This window comes from Thalassophryne amazonica, chromosome 15 (genome assembly GCF_902500255.1).
Source record: "Thalassophryne amazonica chromosome 15, fThaAma1.1, whole genome shotgun sequence".
Lineage (NCBI taxonomy): Eukaryota > Metazoa > Chordata > Actinopteri > Batrachoidiformes > Batrachoididae > Thalassophryne > Thalassophryne amazonica.
In genome coordinates this window covers 67949369-67973944 of record NC_047117.1, presented here as the reverse complement: position 1 = coordinate 67973944, position 24576 = coordinate 67949369, and the positions used below count along the sequence as shown (strand labels likewise).

The 24576-nt window shown below is 42.6% G+C and overlaps 1 protein-coding gene across 2 annotated transcripts; it reads right to left on the bottom strand.

The window, feature by feature from the left end:
- Nucleotides 1-517: 517 nt before the first annotated feature.
- LOC117526152 (endoplasmic reticulum resident protein 27) lies at nt 518-22587 on the bottom strand. 2 transcript variants are annotated; one of them, XM_034188183.1, is made up of 8 exons: nt 22305-22587; nt 21040-21042; nt 13063-13148; nt 12307-12444; nt 9938-10054; nt 9663-9788; nt 8874-9071; nt 518-626 (listed from the first exon to the last, which is right to left on the bottom strand). In XM_034188183.1, exons 1-8 carry the CDS (start codon nt 22360-22362, stop codon nt 585-587), a joined length of 768 nt encoding a protein of 255 aa, XP_034044074.1. In that variant the 5' UTR covers nt 22363-22587; the 3' UTR covers nt 518-584. The 2 variants fall into 2 exon arrangements, with proteins under 2 accessions (XP_034044074.1, XP_034044075.1); XM_034188184.1 differs by lacking the exon at nt 21040-21042.
- Nucleotides 22588-24576: the final 1989 nt, after the last annotated feature.

Here is a 24576-nt window from a genome sequence, read left to right as displayed (position 1 = left end):
GTTTTGATACAAAATTTTGTTTCAGAACAAAAACTTTTTTCACTTTGGATGCTTACAGCTCATCTGTTTTATGTTGGGTTTTTTATTTTATTTTGTAGACATTTATTGCACAGGGGATTATCTTTAAACTGCAAATAAATGTTGTTCTTTCAGTCAGTTCTTCTCGCGTAGTTCATTTTATTTTATATGGAATTAATGTTGACGCACTTTATTTCCAAATCGTGAGAAACTTGACCACTAACCCCTGACTTCCGGCTGTCTATGGTGCACAAGGTTACTGTCTGCACTCTCTTAGTTCCTCTGAGTTTCGTGTCCTGTGGTTCTGACAGTAACACATGCGGTCACCTCTCCACACCGCAGACAGACTCACACTCGTATAAACAGACCAAACGTAACACGGCGGGAAGCTCAGAGGGCACACATGCAAACGTGTGCTTTGGTTTTATTTTTACTAGAAAATAAATTGTAGGCATCAAAGTTTTTCCTCATTAAAGCAGACAGATACCACACAAAAAAGTTCTAACATTTCCTTTTTTTTTTATTTAATATTTGTTAATGATTTGCTCACACTTGCTCTTGAAGTCCTACAGCTCTGTTTTGGCTGTTTCTCCGGCCTGATGCACCTCCTGGAAAATGGAAATGTATAAAAGATAAAAAGTAAAATGTAACAGAAAAAGTGCAAAGGTTATGACACTGTTGCTGATATTATTCATCTTTTTGTGTTTTTACACGTGACAAATACCTACAACAGAATGAACAGCAATCATTGCAATATTCAGCAACTATTCACCAGTAATTTTAAGTTATTTTCAGCAAATAATATGTCAGCAATTATGTCATGTGAATAACAACTACTTAATTTGCAATGGGCAGTAAAAAAAAAATGGCACAAAACAACGCTTTTATGGATTTTTATGCAATCAAATCAAAAATACAAATTCCAATGTTGGATTTATTCCACATAAAAAGGGTAATAATTAAATGAATTAGATGATTAGATGAATGTAACTGAGATGGCAGGTGAATAATTTCTATTTAATTTACAGTGGAGAGAAACATCTGCACACCACAGGACTTTAACAGATTATAATTTTTTTTTATGTCATGAAATCAAAATTATTATAAGTTTTAAAAAGATGTAGTGGAACAAATTAGTGCAAAGAATATGTTTTACTTATTTATTTATTGTGTGTGGCACATTAAACTGAAGTATAGAAACACTTATTTTTGCTTATTTTCCACACACACACCAGCGTCGTGCGAGGCACTCAACTGCACACTAGGACTGACTTATGGATTGAGGTCCCGGCCAGAGGGATCTTAGTGATTTTCTGGTCTAAGTCAACAAAACAGAGATCCTCAGGATTTGAACCCACCACTTTAACCACTAGACCATCACCTCCCACTGGTTATTCCCACACTCTAAAAAATGAGCCGCTGTCTCAACAAGAAAATTGATGCAACAATTTGCATAGATTTCTTAAAGTTATTTCAACTTAACTAAAGTTATTTCAACTTAACAAGAGACGTCTTGTGGTATTCACTCAGTTGAAAGTTGAAATAACTTTAAAAAGTAAGTAAGCAAGTAAGTTTTATTTATAAAGCGCCTTTCACAGACCAGGGTCACAAAATGCTGCACATGGCATACAAAAATAATCTAAAAATAACATACATAACATCTGTTGGGACTGTTTACACAGAGACTGCTACCTGCTGCTTTGGACTTGAATTAACAGTCTTTTTCCAAGACTTTTTTACTTTTTTCGACGGAGCACTTTTATCAGCTAACTTTCATCAGCGTTGGCAAGCTAACTAGCTTGCTAACGCTTTCGTTTTTTTTTTTTTTTTTTAGCACTGTTGTCGTGCATTATCTGTGCTGCTCCACAGCGTGTTTAGTCGATTTTTATTTTATTTTAGCACCGTTGTCGTGCGTTGCCTGTGCTGCTTCATGGCCTGTTTGGTGCCTTGATTGGGGCACTCCTTCTGCTGAATCACCTCTAAATTATTTACACATTATTCACTTTGTGTGTTTTTAGGAATCCGCTAGGTTGCGTAGCTACTAGCTCTTAGCCGATTTAGCATGGCGGCTTCTCCTGTCTCTCCCGTACTTTTCTGCTCTGGGTGTGAAATGTTTAGTTATTCCTCGGCCTCCTTTAGCAGTAATGGTACTTGTAATAAGTGCAGCTTATTCGTAGCTTTGGAGGCCAGGCTGGGCGAATTGGAGACTCGGCTCCGCACCGTGGAAAATTCTACAGCTAGCCAGGCCCCTGTAGTCGGTGCGGACCAAGGTAGCTTAGCCGCCGTTAGGTCCCCCCTGGCAGATCCCGGGCAGTCGGGAAAGCAGGCTGACTGGGTGACTGTGAGGAGGAAGCGTAGCCCTAAACAGAAGCCCCGTGTACACCGTCAACCCGTTCACATCTCTAACCGTTTTTCCCCACTCGACGATACACTCGCCGAGGATCAAACTCTGGTTATTGGCGACTCTGTTTTGAGAAATGTGAAGTTAGCGACACCAGCAACCATAGTCAATTGTCTTCCGGGGGCCAGAGCAGGCGACATTGAAGGAAATTTGAAATTGCTGGCTAAGGCTAAGCGTAAATTTGGTAAGATTGTAATTCACGTCGGCAGTAATGACACTCGGTTACGCCAATCGGAGGTCACTAAAATTAACATTAAATCGGTGTGTAACTTTGCAAAAACAATGTGTCGGACTCTGTTGTTTTCTCTGGGCCCCTCCCCAATCAGACCGGGAGTGACATGTTTAGCCGCATGTTCTCCTTGAATTGCTGTCTGTCTGAGTGGTGTCCAAAAAATGAGGGGCTTCATTGATAATTGGCAAAGCTTCCGGGGAAAACCTGGTCTTGTTAGGAGAGACGGCATCCATCCCACTTTAGATGGAGCAGCTCTCATTTCTAGAAATCTGGCCAATTTTCTTGGATCCTCCAAACTGTGACTGTCCAGCGTTGGGACCAGGAGGCAGAGCTGTGGTCTTATACACCTCTCTGCAGCTTCTCTCCCCCTGCCATCCCCTCATTACCCCATCCCCGTAGAGACGGTGCCTGCTCCCAGACCACCAATAACCAGCAAAAATCTATTTAAGCATAAAAATTCAAAAAGAAAAAATAATATAGCACCTTCAACTGCACCACAGACTAAAACAGTTAAATGTGGTCTATTAAACATTAGGTCTCTCTCTTCTAAGTCCCTGTTGGTAAATGATATAATAATTGATCAACGTATTGATTTATTCTGCCTAACAGAAACCTGGTTACAGCAGGATGAATATGTTAGTTTAAATGAGTCAACACCCCCGAGTCACACTAACTGTCAGAATGCTCGTAGCACGGGCCGGGGCGGAGGATTAGCAGCAATCTTCCATTCCAGCTTATTAATTAATCAAAACCTAGACAGAGCTTTAATTCATTTGAAAGCTTGTCTCTTAGTCTTGTCCATCCAAATTGGAAGTCCCAAAAACCAGTTTTATTTGTTATTATCTATCGTCCACCTGGTCGTTACTGTGAGTTTCTCTGTGAATTTTCAGACCTTTTGTCTGACTTAGTGCTTAGCTCAGATAAGATAATTATAGTGGGCGATTTTAACATCCACACAGATGCTGAGAATGACAGCCTCAACACTGCATTTAATCTATTATTAGACTCTATCGGCTTTGCTCAAAAAATAAATGAGTCCACCCACCACTTTAATCATATCTTAGATCTTGTTCTGACTTATGGTATGGAAATAGAAGACTTAACAGTATTCCCTGAAAACTCCCTTCTGTCTGATCATTTTTTAATAACATTTACATTTACCCTGATGGACTACCCTGCAGTGGGGAATAAGTTTCATTACACTAGAAGTCTTTCAGAAAGTGCTGTAACTAGGTTTAAGGATATGATTCCTTCTTTATGTTCTCTAATGTCATATACCAACACAGTAGTAGCTACCTAAACTCTGTAAGGGAGTTAGAGTATCTCGTCAATAGTTTTACATCCTCTTTGAAGACAACTTTGGATGCTGTAGCTCCTCTGAAAAAGAGAGCTTTAAATCAGAAGTGTCTGACTCCGTGGTATAACTCACAAACTCGTAGCTTAAAGCAGATAACCCGTAAGTTGGAGAGGAAATGGCGTCTCACTAATTTAGAAGATCTTCACTTAGCCTGGAAAAAGAGTTTGTTGCTCTATAAAAAAGCCCTCCGTAAAGCTAGGACATCTTTCTACTCATCACTAATTGAAGAAAATAAGAAAAACCTCAGGTTTCTTTTCAGCACTGTAGCCAGGCTAACAAAGAGTCAGAGCTCTATTGAGCTGAGTATTCCATTAACTTTAACTAGTAATGACTTCATGACTTTCTTTGCTAACAAAATTTTGACTATTAGAGAAAAAATGACTCATAACCATCCCAAAGATGTATCGTTATCTTTGGCTGCTTTCAGTGATGCCGGTATTTGGTTAGACTCTTTCTCTCCGATTGTTCTGTCTGAGTTATTTTCATTAGTTACTTCATCCAAACCATCAACATGTTTATTAGACCCCATTCCTGCCAGGCTGCTCAAGGAAGTCCTACCATTATTTAATGCTTCAATCTTAAATATGATCAATCTATCTTTGTTAGTTGGTTATGTACCACAGGCCTTTAAGGTGGCAGTAATTAAACCATTACTTAAAAAGCCATCACTTGACCCAGCTATCTTAGCTAATTATAGGCCAATCTCCAACCTTCCTTTTCTCTCAAAGATTCTTGAGAGGGTAGTTGTAAAACAGCTAACTGATCACCTGCAGAGGAATGGTCTATTTGAAGAGTTTCAGTCAGGTTTTAGAATTCATCATAGTACAGAAACAGCATTAGTGAAGGTTACAAATGATCTTCTTATGGCTTCGGACAGTGGACTTATCTCTGTGCTTGTTCTGTTGGACCTCAGTGCTGCTTTTGATACTGTTGACCATAAAAATTTATTACAGAGATTAGAGCATGTCATAGGTATTAAAGGCACTGCGCTGCGGTGGTTTGAATCATATTTGTCTAATAGATTACAGTTTGTTCATGTAAATGGGGAATCTTCTTCACAGACTAAAGTTAATTATGGAGTTCCACAAGGTTCTGTGCTAGGACCAATTTTATTCACTTTATACATGCTTCCCTTAGGCAGTATTATTAGATGGTATTGCTTAAATTTTCATTGTTACGCAGATGATACCCAGCTTTATCTATCCATGAAGCCAGAGGATACACACCAATTAGCTAAACTGCAGGATTGTCTTACAGACATAAAGACATGGATGACCTCTAATTTCCTGCTTTTAAACTCAGATAAAACTGAAGTTATTGTACTTGGCCCCACAAATCTTAGAAGCATGGTGTCTAACCAGATCGTTACTCTGGATGGCATTTCCCTGATCTCTAGTAATACTGTGAGAAATCTTGGAGTCATTTTTGATCAGGATATGTCATTCAAAGCGCATATTAAACAAATATGTAGGACTGCCTTTTTGCATTTATGCAATATCTCTAAAATCAGAAAGGTCTTGTCTCAGAGTGATGCTGAAAAACTAATTCATGCATTTATTTCCTCTAGGCTGGACTATTGTAATTCATTATTATCAGGTTGTCCTAAAAGTTCCCTAAAAAGCCTTCAGTTGGTTCAGAATGCTGCAGCTAGAGTACTGACGGGGACTAGCAGGAGAGAGCATATCTCACCCGTGTTGGCCTCTCTTCATTGGCTTCCTGTTAATTCTAGAATAGAATTTAAAATTCTTCTTCTTACTTATAAGGTTTTGAATAATCAGGTCCCATCTTATCTTAGGGACCTCGTAGTACCATATTACCCCATTAGAGCGCTTCGCTCTCAGACTGCGGGCTTACTTGTAGTTCCTAGGGTTTGTAAGAGTAGAATGGGAGGCAGAGCCTTCAGCTTTCAGGCTCCTCTCCTGTGGAACCAGCTCCCAATTCAGATCAGGGAGACAGATACCCTCTCTACTTTTAAGATTAGGCTTAAAACTTTCCTTTTCGCTAAGGCTTATAGTTAGGGCTGGATCGGGTGACCCTGGACCATCCCTTGGTTATGCTGCTTTAGACGTAGATTGTGGGGGGGTTCCCATGATGCACTGTTTCTTTCTCTTTTTGCTCCGTATGCATCACTCTGCATTTAATCATTAGTGATCGATCTCTGCCCCCCTTCACAGCAGGTCTTTTTCCTGGTTTTTTCCCTCAGCCCCAACCAGTCTCAGCAGAAGACTGCCCCTCCCTGAGCCTGGTTCTGCTGGAGGTTTCTTCCTGTTAAAAGGGAGTTTTTCCTTCCCACTGTGGCCAAGTGCTTGCTCATAGGGGGTCGTTTTGACCGTTGGGGTTTTTCATAATTATTGTATGGCCTTGCCTTACAATATGGAGCGCCTTGGGGCAACTGTTTGTTGTGATTTGGCGCTATATAAGAAAAAAGTTGATTGATTGATGATACGAAAACAATAAAATACAATATTAGGCTAAAAAGCTAACTTAAAGAAATGCGTCTTTAGTTGCCTTCTAAAAGTATCTATACAGTCCAGAGAACAAAGGGCACAGGGAAGCTCATTCCAAAAAAAAAAAAAAAATCCATGCAAATTCTTACAATTTTTCTCTTTGAGACAGCAGTTCCTTTTTTAAGAGTGCAGTAAAGGTAGCATTCTGTATTGTAAAGATTGCTTACATACATAAATTATATTTAAAACTAACAAAATTCCATATGCCTTAGAAAGGTTTTCTTGATTTCCAAATCCTGGGGGGAAAAGGGCTTTAAGGTGTCTTAAGAACAAGACCAAGCATCAAGCCAGTACAACACTGTCACAAATATCTGCTGTATGCTTAAAATAATTCAGAAAAATGCCAACAACCAATTTTGTCATCATGAGTTTGTTTCTGGTATAACAAATAAATAATTACAGCCATGTTGCTGTATTTTATCACATAAAATATTTTATATTGTCCTTGCACCACTCTTTGATGTTAACTTCAATCATTTTTGTTTCCTGCTGATGTCACAGTCTTTTTTTTGAAAAATGTTTTTATTAATTGCATAATTAACACAGAATAGAAAACAATAGAATAAAACCAAAATCGAGAAAGTACATATAACACATTCCCATTCATTGGTAGTCTCTCAACAGTCGAAGATGAGAACATATAACACAGGTACAACATAAAATACAGCATGTTACAGGTCTCTATTGTAAACTCGCCAATAGGTGATATTTGTTCATTATTAGCCAAACCAACCAGCTAAAGTATAGCTTAAAAAAAAAAACTTTATTGAACACTGACTCTGAATCTTCAGCAGAGGTTTACAGTACAAGTCCCAACAGAAATTGTAAAATATTGCCAGCGATACATGTATTTAATCTTCAAATACACCTTGTAGTGCAGTGGGACCCAGAGCAGTACTTCATTAGGAGTCATAACATGTTAATGACACTTCAATATCAAGATATGACCAAATGTAGTTTGAGTTATTTTAGAGCTGTAATGCAGGTGCATTTTGTCTTTCAATTTCAGCAATTATTGGAAAACTGACATTTTTTTGTATGATCCAATCTGTCAAAGGTAAGGAAAGATAGGGCTTTCAGAGACTGGGTTGCTCATGGTGTTTTAATATGACTGAGGTTGTTGTTGTTGTCCTTTTGGCTGGGTCCGTTTGTTCAGGGTCGCCACAGCGCATATAGCCAGATCTGCATTGGTATTTGGTACAAGTTTTATGCCGGATGCCCTTCCCAACGCAACTCCAGTTTTACTTGGAGAAACACACAGACCCTGGTGTTCTGAAGAGGTCTCCCATCCAAGTACTAACCAGGCCCCACACTGCTTAGCTTTAGAGATCTGAGGATTTTATACAGAGAAGACTGGTTGCAATATGTGGAAGCCCATTTCCGCCACCCCCCCCCCCCCCAAAAAAAAATCCAGATTACTAAATCATAATTAAGAGATAAAAAGTTGTAATTTTGAGATAAAAAGTCATAATTACAAGATTAAAAAAGTAATAATTAAGAGACAAAAAAGTCAGAATTATGAGATAAAAAAGTTGTAATTATGTGATAAAAAGTCATAATTACAGGATTTAAAAAATAATAATTATGAGACAAAAAGTAATAATTATGAGATAAAAAGTAATTATGAGATAAAAAAAAGTCATAATTGCAGGATAAAAAAGTAATAATTACGAGATAAAAAAGTTGTAATTATGAGATAAAAAGTCATAATTTCATGATTAAAAAAGTAATAATTACGAGACAAAAAGTAATAATTATGAGATAAAAAAGTCATAATTACAGGAATAAAAAAGTAATTACGAGACAAAAAGTAATAATAATGAGACAAAAAGTTGTAATTATGAGATAAAAAGTTGTAATTATGAGATAAAAAGTCATAATTGCAGGATAAAAAAGTAATAATTACGAGAAAAAAGTAATAATTATGAGATAAAAAGTCGTAATTATGAAATAAAAAATCATAATTACAAGATCAAAAGTAATAATTATGAGATCAAAAGTTGTAATTATGAGATCAAAAGTCACAATTACAGGATTAAAAAAGTAATAATTACGAGACAAAAAAGTCATAATTATGAGATAAAAACTCATAATTATGATTTAGTAATCTGGATTTTTTTTAATTTTTTGGGGGGGGGGTGGCAGAAATGGGCTTCCATAGCAATATGACTGAGGATGTAAAAAAAAAAAAAAAAAAAAAAGTTAAGTTGTTTGTTTGGGAGAAATCTGCTTGAAATGCCATCAGCTTGCTCATTTTATTCAAAAGTCAAAATAGGGCCCCAAAGCAACTCTCAAGTATGTGATCCTGGATTACACATTTACTGATTACTGATGCAATAAATCAGAGCATCTGCTCACCTTTAGCTCTCCTCGTAAGAAGGACTGGCAGAATTCCCGAACTCGCTCAGTAGAAATCTCTCCCTCAGGCAGGAGCCACTTCATGTCAGAGTTGCCGTCGTAGATGCCGACCCGCGGGAGGTCAGCAGACTTGAGGCCGAAGTATTCCAGTGATCGGGAGTTGTACTTTACCTCGCCATTAATCAGCACAACCAAAAACTGTAACAATTTGTTTACATGTCATGAATCCACTTAAGAGTTTGGAAATCAGTTTATTTTATTTCAATATCCAACATCACAATATGCGAAGGTGCTAAATGGTGGTCCTGAAGTGCAAATCAAAACACTGAGGGAAAGGCATAAATAAAATGGAAAAACACAACAGCTTTTTTGGGAGGCAGGGGATTAAATCTGAACATACAAAATTACTTCAGAAAGTCATCAAAGATCTTAGATAAAAAACAGAAAATGCAAAAAAAAAAATAATAAATTAAAAATAAAAGTTTTTACACCACATCTTCATTTATTTATTCATCCATCAATATGTTGTGAGATCAAGACACAGCAGATTTTTTCTTTGAGTTTAGGTTAATATAAATTTTATTGAGTTTTGTGACGTGTAGCTGAAATTAAATTTTTCTTCATCACCGTTGCAATTTTAAGTATGTTGACTGTTTTCTGAAAATATCATTTTGTGTTTTGTTAATGATTTTGGCCAGTGTTGGCGTATTTTGCATTCCAGGGCCACCAGACACAAAACTGTTGTTTAGTGGTTAGGTTATTAATCTAACCCCCCCCCCCCCCCCTTACCTTGCCTGTGAACTCTGGGGCCAGATCTCTGAGTCGGTCCCTGAGCTCAGTGTATTCTTTGCTCCCCTCGTTGGCAAAGAGCAGGAGGTGTGCCTTCACCTCCGAATTGAACAAACCTACTGCTGTCTGACAAGAAAGTAAACACAGTGGAAAAAAACAATAATATTGACATACTGATTATACGATTTTATAGACAGACAGACAGATAGATAGATAGATAGATAGATAGATAGATAGATAGATAGATAGATAGATAGATAGATAGATAAATCTACCACTTGGTTGTATTCTGTGATGTAACGGATTTCATTGATGACAAAAAAGTTTACAAGGCCGTCGGTTTTCAGTTTCTTAGTCTGACTGAGAATGAGGTCCTCTCTGGAGTTATCAGCCTAAATGGACACACACACACACACACACACACACACGGTCTGTTACAGTGTATCCAGAAAGTATTCACAGCGCTTCACCTTTTCCACATTTTTTATGTTACAACCTCATTCCAAAATGGATGAAATTAATTTTTTTCCTCAAAATCCTACACACAATACCCCATAATAACAATGTGAAACAAACAAATGAAATCACATGTATATAAGTGAAGAGTTCGGATGCAAAGCCCAGTATCTCCAAAACCATAAATTTTTAGTTGAGGCCAACATGTACTTGGCTGTCATGAGGACCATCAGTGTGCAAAATATCAAAGAATTTGAACAAACTGTTTTCATTTTATTGATGAAAGTCTGTGCATTTCTGAAAATGGTTTCCTTTAAATCTCCATTTTCAACTACATTTTTCTCCATTTAAAGAGAAGAATACTTACTGGGTTTTGTATCTGAACTCTTCAAGTATTCACAGTCTTTACCATGAAGCTCAAAACTGAGTTCATGTGCATCCTGTTTCCACTGATCATCCTTGAGATTTGTCTACACTTTAATTGGAGTCCACCTGGGGTAAATTTAGCCAATAGGACATGATTTGGAAAGACACACACTTGTCTACATATATAAGGTCCCACAGTTGACAGTGCATGTCAGAGCACAAACCAAGCAGGAAGTCAAAGGAATTGTCTGTAGACCTCCGAGACAGGATTGTCTCAAGGAACAAATCTGGGGAAGGGTACAGAAACATTTCTGCTGCTTTGAAGGTCCCAGTGAGCACAGTGGCCTCCACCATCCATAAATGGAAGAAGTTGGGATCCACCAGGATTCTTCCAAGAGCTGGCCGCCCGTCTAAACTGAGTGATCGGGGGAGAAGGGCCTTAGTCAGGGAGGTGACCAAGAACTTGATGGTCACTCTGTCAGAACTCCAGTATTCCTCTGTGGAGAGAGGAGAACCTTCCAGAAGCACAACCATCTCTGTAGCAATCCATCAATCAGGTCTGTATGGTTGAGTGGCCAGACAGAAGCCTCTCTGTAGTAAAAGGCACTGGCAGCCTATCTAGAGTTTGCCAAAAGGCACCTGAAGGACTCTCAGACAATAAGAAACAAAATTCTCTGGTCTGATGATGTGACTGCTACGCATCATGTTTGGAGGAAACCAGGCACCACCCCTACAGTAAAGAATGGTGGTGGCAGCATCATGCTGTGGGGATGTTTTTCAGCCGCAGGAACTGGAAGACTAGTCAGGATTGAGGGAAAGATGAATGCAGCAATGTACAGAGACATCCTGGATGAAAACCTGCTCCAGAGCGCTCTTGACCTCAGACTGGGGTGACGGTTCATCTTTCAGCAGGACAATGACTTTTAGCACACAGCCAAGATATCAAAGGAGTGGCTTCAGGACAACTGAATTTTCTTGAGTGGCCCAGCCACAGCCCAGACCTGAATCAGACTGAACATCTCTGTAGAGATCTGAAAATGGCTGTGCACCGATGCTCCCCATTCAATCTGATGGAGCTTAAGAAGTGCTGCAAAGAGGAATGGGCAAAACTGCCCAAAGACACGTGCACCAAGCTTGTGGCATCATATTCAAGAAGACATGAGGCTGTAATTGCTGCCAAAGGTGCATCAACAAAGTTTTGAGCAAAGGGCGTGAATACTTATGTACAGGTGATTTCTTAGTTTTTTTATTCTTAATAAATATTGCAAAAAAATTTTAAAAAATCACGTTATCATTATGGGGTGTTGTGAGTAGGATTTTGAGGGTGGGGGGGTAATTGACTCCATTTTAGAATAAGGCTGCAACATATGGCTGTGCACCGATGCTCCCCGTCCAACCTGATGGAGATTGAGAGGTGCTGCAAAGAGGAATGGACAAACCTGCCCAAAGATAGGTGCGCCATGATTGGGGCATCATATTCAAAAACACTTGAAGGTGTAGTTGCTGCCAAAGGTGCATCAACAAAGTACTGAGCAAAGGCTGTGAATACCTATGTACATGTGATTTCTTCAATTTTTTTTATTATTAACAAATTTGCAAAAAAAAAAGTCAAAATTTTTTCATTTTGTTATTATGGGGTGTTGTGAGTAGAATTTTGACGAGAAAACAAATGAATTTACTCCATTGTGGAATAAGGCTGTAACATCACAAAATGTGGAAAAAGTGAAGCGCTGCAAATAATTTATGGATGACTGTACTTTCATAATGCAAAGAAACCTTCCAGTTTTGCTTTGTGCGTGTGTTTTTTTTAATGCACAGGTACCTTTCTAAAAAGGCTGATGGATTCTGACGTGACATTGAAGTCGACCCACACCTCCTTCACAGTGCACATGGCCACAGGAACCGTCTTTACTTGTTGAGCAGCAGCCAGCAGTTTCTTATAACCGCGGCTCTGCTCTCCCTGAGACAAACAGATGGAGAAGAAAGAAATTATATATATTCTGAGAAAGAAGACGAAGGTGAGTCACAGGAAGGTGAATCACGGCTATTTTTAAGAAAGCGCTGCATGCACTCTGGAAATGTTTCATTAGTTTGCAGTCTTTTCATTGTGAGTCACAGCAGCAGCGTTTTGCTCTCTTCCAGCCTTCAGCGTCACGCCATTTTCTGTCCTTACGTGCTCTCCCTGTCTTCATCTTTCCTTGTGTTGTGTTTGCATTTGTTTACAAGAGCCATCAATGAGGCCAATCCCACAAGTTTTCACATACATAAGAATTTCCTGGGGAGCGGCTGCCATCTTCCCCCGCTCACCGAGTCTGGCCAAAGGGCTCGGCGGGTTAACCAACCACACTCCATCCTCACCAACTCTGCCAAAGGTGTGGCAGCAGGAAATGTTCTTCCAGTCAGGGTTCAAACATCTCCTGTCTGTTTGGCGCCCTTACAGATTCACTCTCGGATAATGTTCCTGACCACGTCTGGTTTGCTGCACGCAAGCTAACGTAAGAGAGTCGCTGCTTTCAAGCTTGTTGGCGATCACTACGAGAACATCCTTCATTTCATTTGGACTGTTTTCTGGACTGACCTCCAGGAATCCAACGACCACCACTTCAGCAGAATCGATGAAGGCCTCGGCAGCTTTGGTGTCGTTCAGTTTGGGAAGAGCATCAACTGGGAAAGCACCAAAAACAACAACAACAAAAAAGGACACAATTCAGGACAGATTAACCATCTAGAAACTTTATACTGTGCTGCACAAACATTACAGGCATTTCAAATGTGGCTGTAATGTTTAAACATGCTAAATATACAATATCTATGAATTAATTAAAATTATGAATACACATGATACAGTTTCATGTTTGAAAATATGTACTTGTTTATGGTCTCTGGCAGTTTAGAAAGTTAAAAAGAAGTCAGCAGGCCACACAACTTTTTCTTACTGTGCACCTGTTATGTGGAACAACTGAATTGCAGTATAAATAAACTGAATTGATCAGAAAATCAGGTTTGATTTAATCATTTTACTACTTAATGCTCATCAGCCACAGTTTATACACTCTAAAAAATGAACCATTGTCTCAACAAGAAAAAAAAATCATGCAACAATTTGCATAGATTTTTTTTTTTTTTTTTTACTTATTTCAACTTAACTAAAGTTATTTTAACTTAACTACGGAAGCCTTGTGGCATTAACTCAGTTGAAAATTGAAATAACTAAGGTGAAATAACTTTTAAAATTGTTACATCACTTTTTCTGCTTGAGACAGCGGTTCATTTTTTAGCGTGTAGGTGTCAGAACACTCATAAAGAATTTGTTCTGTGATTGAGATTTGTGACTGTAACTGAACAGTTTCTTTAATGTAGTAGAAAACAAAACTCTGACATTTGATTTTTGCTGGAATACAATGCAAAATCAAAAATTTTTTTTTTTTCAACTCAAAAATATGAGTGAAAGAGCTGCCTTAAAATTCCAAGTTAAGTGAACAATTTGTTCTTTGAACACAATTTTCTTCAAGATACCATAAAATTGTGTTCAAAGAACAAATTATATTGTTCACTTAACTCAAAACTTTAAGGCAGCCCTCATATTTCTGAGTTAAAATAATATTTTGATTTTATTTTCGATTTTATAGTGTAGAAATGTTTTAACTGTTGGGGAAAGTGTAATGCCCGGACCCACAACAGGGGGCGTAAATGAACGGTCAACAGATAAGCCAATAAATACAACAATGTGCACAACAGGTCAAATACTGCTTTTAGTCAGTCAATCACAAGTACAGCATTTGAGTACAACAGGTGACGTGTGGGCAGGCCCGAGGGTAGGAGACGCCTATCCAGAGAAGAGCCAGGACCCACAAGGTTCCACCGCCAACGGAGGCCTGCAGTACGTCGAAGCCGCCAAGTCCTGAGTCCCCAGGTGGCCTCTGCTTCCAGCTGTCAGATCCGGTACTGCTGGCAGGAACAAAAACAGGTTAAGGGTGGGTGTGTGAACACCCAGCAAACAGTCAGCAAAAAAATCACAGTTCCTTCCTGAGGGAAAAATCCACCACTCCCAGAAAACAGGAACACTGAGAACGTGCAGTACCAACAGTATACTTAGCGATAAGGAAAGTGAGGAGTGGGAACGCCAACTCCCTCCAACTTCCACAAACCCAGCTCCAAGCTGCGAGTATACAAAGGTTACGACTGCAAAACTCAGTAGCAAGAATTGTGTGAACGGCACAAAACAGCTGAGAAAGTTTACCTGCGTGGTAAGCTGATAACTCGGCAGAGATGTGGTGTCTCCTCCAGGCTTTTATGGGGATGATGATGATGATGATTGCTGACAGCTGTCAGTTCCTGGCTCCTGGTGACACCTGGCGACTGCGCCCTCTGGTGCCTGAAACCCGACAACAGGCAGGGCGTCCTCTGGCCTTGGTCAGCAGTACCTCCTCTTCGGCGGCCCACACAACAGGACCCCCCCCCCTCAACGGGCGCCTCCTGGCGCCTGACCAGGCTTGTCGGGATGTCGCTGGTAGAACTCGGCCAGGAGGGCCAGATCTAGGATGAAGCTCCTCTTCACCCAGGAGCGTTCTTCAGGTCTGTAACCCTCCAAGTCCACCAGATACTGGAGACCCCGACCCCTCCGGCAAACATCCAGGAGCCTGCGGATTGTCCACGCAGGCTCGCCGTCGATGATGCGGGCAGGAGGTGGCGCTGGTCCGGGGGTGCAAAGGTCCGAGGTGTGGTATGGTTTGAGTTTGGAGACGTGGAAAACAGGATAGATCTGCAGTGAAGCTGGGAGTTTCAGCTTCACTGCGGCTGGACTGATGATTTTGGTGATCTTGAATGGTCCAATATACCTGTCCATAAGTTTTGGCGACTCCGTGTTGAGCGGGATGTTCTTTGTTGACAGCTAAACCTCCTGCCCAGGCTGATATGCTGGGGCCGGGGCGCGTCGGCGGTCTGCATGGCTCTTTGCCCTCGTCCGGGCTTTCAGCAGGGCAGAGCGGGCTGTTCGCCACACCTGACGGCACCTCCTGAGGTGGGCCTGGACCGAGGGAACCCCGACCTCTCCCTCTACAGCCGGAAACAATGGGGGCTGGTACCCCAAACACGCATCAAACGGGGAGAGGCCGGTTGCAGACGAGACTTGGCTGTTATGAGCGTACTCGATCCAGGCCAGATGTTGACTCCAGGCCGTCGGGTGCGCAGAGGTCACACATCGCAAGGCCTGTTCCAGCTCTTGATTGGCCCGCTCTGCTTGTTCGTTGGTTTGTGGGTGGTACCCGGACAAAAGGCTCACGGTGGCCCCCAGTTCCCTACAGAAACTCCTCCAGACTTGCGGGGAGAACTGGGGACCATGATCCGAGACGATGTTCGCAGGGATACCATGCAGATGTACGACGTGGTGGACCAGGAGGTCTGCAGTCTCCTGGGCCGTCGGGAGCTTTGGGAGGGCCACGAAGTGGGCCGCCTTGGAGAACCGGTCCACTATCGTCAGGATAGTTGTCATTCCCTGGGACGCAGGGAGACCTGTGACAAAGTCCAGGCCGATGTGGGACCAGGGGCGACGAGGCACTGGCAGCGGCTGGAGGAGTCCCTTCTCCGGTTGATGTACTGCCTTGCCCCTGGCACAGGCGGTACAGGCCCGGACGTACTCCCGGACGTCGGCTTCCATTGACGCCCACCAGAACTGCTGCCGGACCACTGCCACGGTCCTTCGCACTCCTGGATGGCAGGTGAGCTTAGAACCGTGACAGAAGTCCAAAACTGCAGTCCTAGCATCTGGTGGGACGTATAAACGGTTAGGTGGTCCACCGCCGGGCTCCGGGTGACGTGTCAGGGCCTCCCTGACGATGTTCTCCACGTCCCACGTCAGAGTGGTGATGATAGTGGACTCCGGAATGATGGTTTCAGGTGGATCCGACAGCTCCATTTTGACCTCCTCTTCATGCACCCGGGACAGTGCATCTGACCGCTGGTTCTTGGTCCCGGGGCGATAGGTGATCCTGAAGTCAAAACATCCAAAAAACAGAGACCAACGGGCTTGGCTGGGGTTCAGACGCTTAGCGGTCCGAATATACTCCAGGTTCCGATGGTCAGTGAAAACCGTGAATGGAACCACAGCTCCCTCCAACAAGTGTCTCCACTCCTGCAGGGCCTCTTTCACTGCCAGGAGCTCCCGATTGCCGACGTCATAGTTCCGCTCTGCCGGTGTCAACCTGCGGGAGAAATAGGCACAGGGGTGGAGAACCTTATCGGACTCCCCGCTCTGGGACAGCACTGCTCCTATCCCTGAGTCAGAGGCATCAACTTCCACAACAAACTGGCGGCTAGGATCGGGCTGCACCAGAACTGACGCAGTAGAGAACCGGCGTTTCAACTCCCTAAACACGGCTTCGCACCGATCCGACCAGGTGAAAGGAACTTTTGGAGAGGTCAGGGCTGTAAGGGGACCAACAACCTGACTATAGCCCTTGATAAACCTCCTATAGAAATTTGCGAAGCCGAGGAACTGTTGCAGCTTCCTACGGCTTACCGGTTGGGGCCAATCTCTCACCGCCGCTACCTTGGCTGGATCGGGTGCGACGGAGTTGGAGGAGATAATGAACCCCAGGAAGGACAAAGAAGTACGGTGGAACTCGCACTTCTCGCCCTTCACAAACAGCCGGTTCTCCAACAACCGCTGCAGGACCTGACGTACATGCTTCACATGAGTCTCAAGATCCGGGGAGAAGATGAGAATATCATCTAGGTATACAAAGACGAACCGATGCAGGAAGTCCCGCAAGACATCATTTACCAATGCTTGGAATGTCGCGGGGGTGTTAGTGAGGCCGAACGGCATGACCAGGTACTCAAAGTGACCTAACGGGGTGTTAAATGCCGTCTTCCATTCGTCTCCCTTCTGGATCCGAACCAGGTGATACGCATTCCTAAGATCCAATTTTGTAAATATTTTTGCTCCATGCAGGGGTGTGAACACTGAATCCAATAGGGGCAACGGGTATCGGTTGTGAACCGTGATCTCGTTCAGCCCTCTATAATCAATGCATGGATGGAGCCCGCTGTCCTTCTTGCCCACAAAAAAGAAACCAGCACCTAACGGGGAGGAAGAGTTCCGGATTAACCCGGCGGCTAAAGAGTCCTGGATGTAGGTCTCCATTGATTCGCGCTCGGGGCATGAGAGGTTGTACAGCTTGCTGGACGGATACTCAGCGCCCGGGATCAAATCAATGGTACAATCATACGGTCAATGCGGGGGAAGCGTGAGTGCCAGATCTTTGCTGAAAATGTCAGCAAGATCGTGGTACTCAGCCGGCACCGTGATATTGGGAGGGACTCGAACCTCCTCTTTAGCAGTCGCACCGGGTGGGACCGAGGATCTTAAACACTCCTGGTGGCAGGTTTCGCTCCATTGAGCCACAACCCCAGACGGCCAGTCGATCCGGGGATTGTGCTTACTCATCCATGGATAGCCCAAAATAATCCTGGAGGTAGAAGTTGTTACAAATAACAATCTCCTCCTGTGATTCCCAGACACAACCAGTGTTAAGGGCTGTGTCTGGTGTGTGATTAATGGAAGAAGGGTGCCATCTAGTGCCCATACCTTCACTGGAGAAGGAAGGGCCACTAGAGGGAGCCCTACCTCCTTAGCCCATCTGCTGTCCAGCAGATTCCCCTCTGACCCCGTGTCGATAAGTGCTGGGGCATGAAGGGTTAAATCCCCACTGAGGATCATGACTGGGACTCGTGCGGATTTACGTGCACTCCCCGCATGTGTGTTATGGCCCACCCTTAGCCCAGTCTCTAAGGGCGAGTGTTGACATTTTGACCGTTTGGGGCAGTTTTTCTGCATGTGCTCCTTCGAGCCGCAGTGAAAACACTCCCCACTGACCAGCCTCCTTTGTCTATTTTCTGATTTTATTTTGGCCCTGCTCGTTTCCATAGCAACATCAGCAGTGGGAGCTGTAGTCACGCAGAGCGCTCTGGCTTTGGAGGCACCTTTTCGGACCCAGAAGGAAGAGGGACGGCTCGTGCCCGGCCACGCCCCTCGTCTTGCTCCTGTCGACGTTCCTTTAATCGGTTGTCTAACCATATAACGAGGTTGATAAGCCCGTCTAATTCCCGCGGCTCGTCCTTAGCCACCAGGTGCTCCTTAAGGACCGGAGACAGTCTATTTACAAAGGCGGCACGGAGCACTACCGCATTCCAGCCGGCCCTCGCTGCCACGATGTGGAAGTCAACTGCATACTCAGTGGCACTCCGACGCCCCTGTCGTATTGACAGCAGCACGTTTGAAGCAGTTTCGCCTCGATTCGGGTGATCAAACACCTGTCTGAACTCCCTCACAAACCCAGTGTATGTCATTAGAAGCCGTGAACTCTGTTCCCAAAGCACCGTAGCCCAGGCGCGTGCCTCACCTCGAAGCAAATTAATGACATAAGTCACCCAGCTGGAGTCTGACGCGTACATGATGGGACGTTGTGCGAAGACGAGCAAACACTGCATTAAGAAGTCCGCGCACGTCTCAGCACAACCTCTGTACAGCTCCGGAGGGCTAATGTATGCTTCAGGGGACGGGGGGGGGGGGTTGTTGAACGACCACTGGAGGGTCTGTGTTCAGCAACAGGTCCACAGGAGGAGGAGCTGCAGCCGCACCCTGTGCACGCGCTTCCACCTGAGCAGTGAGAGCCTCCATCCTACGATCGAACAGTATGTTCTGCTCGGTCACCAAATCCAGCCAAGCAGTGAGGGTGGTTAATATTCGCTGCAACTCACCCAATCTGCCTCCTGCTGGAGCCTGTGCACCTTGCGTCTCCATTGATCGTTCAACAGATGGTATGTGCCCCACGGAGTCCATGACGCTGGCCGAGTTATCCTGTTGGGGAAAGTGTAATGCACAGACCCACAACAGGGAGCGTAAATGAACGGTCAATAGATAAGTCAATAAATACAATTTATTGCAGCAAATGTGCACAACAGGTCAAATACTGCTTTTAGTCAGTCAATCACAAGTACAGCATTTGACGTGTGGGCAGGCCTGAGGGTAGGAGACGCCTATCCAGAGAAGAGCCAGGACCCACAAGGTTCCACCGCCAACGGAGACCTGCAGTACGTCGAAGCCGCCAAGTCCTGAGTCCCCAGGTGGCCTCTGCTTCCAGCTGTCAGATCCGTTACTGCTGGCAGGAACAAAAACAGGTTAATAAAACAGGTAGTTCCTTCCTGAGGGAAAAATCCACCACTCCCAGAAAACAGGAATGCTGAGAACGGAAAGTGAGGAGTGGGAACGCCAACTCCCTCCAACTTCCACAAACCCAGCTCCAAGCTGCGAGTATACAAAGGTTACGACTGCAAAACTCAGTAGCAAGAATTGTGCGAATGGCACAAAACGGCTGAGAAAGTTTACTTGCGTGGTAAGCTGATAACTCGGCAGAGATGTGGTGTCTCCTCCAGGCTTTTATGGGGATGATGATGATGATGATTGCTGACAGCTGTCAGTTCCTGGCTCCTGGTGACACCTGGCGACTGCGCCCTCTGGTGCCTGAAACCCGACAACAGGTAGGGCACCCTCTGGCGTTGGCCAGCAGTACCTCCTCTTCTGGCTGCCCACACAACATTAACATATAATTTGACTTTCTGTTGATCTACCGATTAATGCTAACAACAACAATAATAATAATAATAATAATAAAATAATAATGATTATGCTAATAATAATAATAATAATAATAACAATAATAATAATAATAATAATAGTAATAATGATGGTGATTATGATAATGATATTAATAATAATAATCATTATGATAATAATAATAATAATAAAAATAACATACCTACCAACATTTGAATGTACCAATGCAGGACACCCATGGGTCGCGAACAGCGCGTGGGCGTAATTTGGGGGGTCTGGGGGCATGCCCGGACCCACACAACTGCGGGACTAATGGGCACCCCATACACACTGCACGCGGGACACAGGGGTAAATACCGCCCAGAGCAGGACGGTTGGTAGCGCTGATAACTCCGATAAACCAGTTCCAATGACAAATTTTTACCTTGGAAAAAAATTTAAGGTGAAAGTCCTGTTAGAAGTGGCTTTTCATCCCTGCACTGAAACATTGTATCTGCACGCCTTTGCACAGCCCCATTCCACTATCTTATATTTATTTGACAGTGAACATAGTTTTGTCTATTTGTCTCCTTTACTTCTTACAGAAGTAGTTTTTCATTTTCTTTATTGTTGTTTATTGCACCAATGACACCAGATCAAATTCCTTGTGAGAACTTACTTGGCAACAAATTCAATTCTGATTCTGATAAGCTAAATTAGATTTGATCAAATGGCAGGATTATGTATTTAGTTCATGCACTTGAATCAAAGTTTTTTGTGGTGTTGTCACTTTTTAAAACTTCTTTTTCTTTAAAAATCTTTTTCAGATAATTTTCTCAGAACATTGGTCACATCCAGAAGTTTGCAGATTACACAGCCATTGCTGGATGCATCAGGGATGACAGAGAGAAGGAGTACAGGAGCCTAGTGAAGGACTTTGCTGCCTGGTGCCACACAAACCATCTACAGCTCAACATCTCAAAGACAAAGGAGCTGGTCATTAACTTTGTGAAGTCCAGACCAAGTCCGCGACCAGTTCTGATCGAGGGAGCTGAGGTGGAGGCTGTGGATTCCTACAAGTACCTTGGGCTGTGGCTGGACAGCAAACTGGACAACCCACACCAACCACCTGTACAGGAAGGGACAGTGCAGGCTATACTTACTGAGAAGGCTGCGGCCATTTAAGATCTGCAGCAAACTCCTGTGGATGTTCTACCAGTCTGTGGTACCCAGCGTCCTCTTTGACACTGTGGTGTGCTGGAGGAGAAACACATCCAAGAAGGATCAAACTGATCAAGCGGGCTGGCTCTGTGGTTAGCATGAAGCTGAACTCTCTGGTGACGGTGGCACAGAAGAGAACACTGGACAAACTGCTGGACATTATGGACAATGCCAGTCCCCCTCTGCACACCGTCATCAGCAACCAGAGGAGCCTCTTCAGCCCCAGACTGCTCCTTCACAAGTGCAGGACCAACAGACTGAAAAACTCCTTTGTCCCTCAGGCCATCAGACTGTACAACTCCTCAATCAGGGGGAGGAGGAGTAACAGGAAGACAGGGGACGGGAAGGAGAGGAACAGTAGTAGCTAGTAAACCAGTAGCAGGCAGTATTTCTGGTATTTATGTTTGTGCATTTATATTTATATTTGCAAATATTTTTTGTACATTCACTTTTGATAATCTGTGTGCTTCTTATTCTGTGTACTGCTATACAATGCTGCTGGAACCTCAATTTTCCTGAGGGTGTCTTTCCAAGGGATTAATAAGGGTCTATCTAATTTAATTTAATCTAATCTTATCTTTGCTACGCACAATTTGTCACTGGTTTTTGGTTCTTGGTTTCTGATTAATAACCGGGAGACAGACAAACAGGCATAAAATTGGAACCTCCATCGAATTTTGGTGGTGTAAGTAAATCCATAACAGAAAAATGAGAGTGATTGAGGCACTTTAAATTGAGACATAATGTCAAATGTAGACCAAATGGTGTTTTCAGTGTTAAATTCAAATGTCCAAAAAATCCACAATCCAGATCAGTTCCGGATCAAACTTAGCCAGTCAATAAAGGATATCATCCTACATAAGGCTGTCAAATATGAAAGAAATTCAATCTTTTTTGATAGAGTTATGAATTTTTGAAAATGTCTTCAATGTTAAAGGATAGGGATTTTTCCAATTTTCCAAGTAAATAAAATGTGAGATGTCAAGGTGCATCGAGTACATTACCTTTCTCTGGAAAAACATCAGAAGACAGCAGGACGAAGAAAAGCAGAGGCAGCAGCATGTTTGCAGGCTAGTGGACTGCGTTGTCGTGCTTTGACTCGGTGCAGACTCACGTCCCCTCTGCTGTCCCACGCTGGGTGGGAAGCAGACAGGTGTTGGAGATACGTTGGGGTGCTGTGATGTTGGACTACGTGTCACTGCATAACAGGAGGCAGCTACATGTGATGTTTGTCACTTTGAGTTAAATCATCTGACAGCTGGCAGAGGTATCAGTCTTTACAGAGGTGAAGAGTACTTACAAAATTGTTTTTGTTTTTTTGTTTTTTAAAAAGTAAGCAGGCTGTTGGAATCAGTGCATCAACACTATGATGTCAGGCTGTAAATAAACACTCATTCTGCTCTTGTTCAGTCTTATAGAAGTGCTTTATGGTTGTGATAAAATTCCCAAACTTGTGCTGTTTTCTAAGTGTTAATATATTTATTGTACATTTTTATTATTTATTTCATTTCATCATTTCATCTTTTGTATTGTACAATTAATAGTTGTATGTAAACGTTTGGGCACCCCTGATGATTTCCATGATTTTCCTTTATAAATCATTGGTTGTTTGGATCAGCAATTTCAGTTAAATATATCATATAGCAGACAAACACAGTGATATTTGTGAACTTAAATGAAGTTTATAGGATTTACAGAAAGTGTGCAATAATTATTTAACAAAATTAGGCAGGTGCATAAATTTGGGCACCCCAACAGGAAAAAAATACATCAATATTTAGTAGATCCTCCTTTTGCAGAAATAACAGCCTCAAAATGCTTCCTATAGCTTCCAATGAGTCTGGATTCTGGTTGTGTTCTTTTTCAGCTGTGCATACCGCCCCTTATATCCAAATAACTCAATTTTAGTTTCATCAGTCCACAGCACCTTATTCCAAAATGAAGCTGGCTTGTCCTCAAGCATACCTTAAGCGACTCTGTTTGTGGCATATACGCAGAAAAGGCTTCCTCTGCATGACAGCATCTCCTTGTGCAAAGTGCGCTGTATAGTTGAACGATGCACAGAGGCACTATGTGCAGCAAGATCATGTTGTAGGTCTTTGGAGCAGGTCTGTGGGTTGACTATGACTGTTCTCACCATCCTTTGCTTCAGCTTATCTGAGATTTTTCTTGGCCTGCCACTTTGGGCCTTAACTAGTACTGTGCCTGTGGTCTTCCATTTCCTCACTATGTTCCTCACAGTGGAAACTGACAGCTGAAATCTCTGAGATAGCCTTTTGTATCCTTCCCCTAAGCCATGATGTTGAACAATCTTTGTTTTCAGGTAATTTCAGAGTTGTTTAGAGGATCCCATGTTGCCACTCATTAGAAGAGGGGAAACATTTGCAAATGGCCACCTTAAATACCCTTTCTCATGTTTGGATTCACCTGTGTAAAGAGGTCAAGGGTCAATGAGCTTACCAAACCAATTTTGTGTTCCAATAATTAGAGCTAAATGTGTTCAAATCAATAAAATGACAAGTGTGCCCAAATTTATGCACCTGCCTAATTTTGTTTATATAATTATTGCACACTTTCTGTAAATACTATAAACTTCATTTCACTTCTGAAATATCAGTGTGTTCGTCTGCTATATGATATATTTAACTGAAATTTCTGATCCACACAACCAATAATTTACAAAGGAAGATCATGAAAATTATCAGGGGTGCCCAAACATTTGCATACAACTGTATTAATGCTTTTATTCTACACATCCTGATACAGTCAGTAGGTGGCAGTATGTACCTATAACACATAGAAGAAGATGTGGTTTGACAGTCATTTATTTAATTTCTGCAGAGTTGTCAAATCCAGCTTCAGAAAGTAAAAGACCAGCCACATATTTGTTCCATCTTCCCAATAAACCACCTGATTGTAATTAGTTCATCTATTCTGGCAGGTGGATGAGCTCATTATTGAGATCACCTGTTTTAGGTGCACAGGTAGAAGCAACACATGGGAGGGTTTTTACTTTCTGAAGCTGGATTTGACACCTCTGAATTTCTATATGTTGGGAAAGTGTAAAACACGGACCCACAACAGGGGGCGTAAATGAACGGACAATAGAGATGCCAATGAATACAATTTAATATTGCAAATGTGCACTACAGGTCAAATCCCGCTTTAGTCTGTCAATTAAAGTTCTACAAGTAGATGACGTGTGGGCAGGCCCGAGGATAGGAGACGCCTTATCCAGAGAAGAGCCGGGACCCACAAGGTTCCACCGCCAAGGGA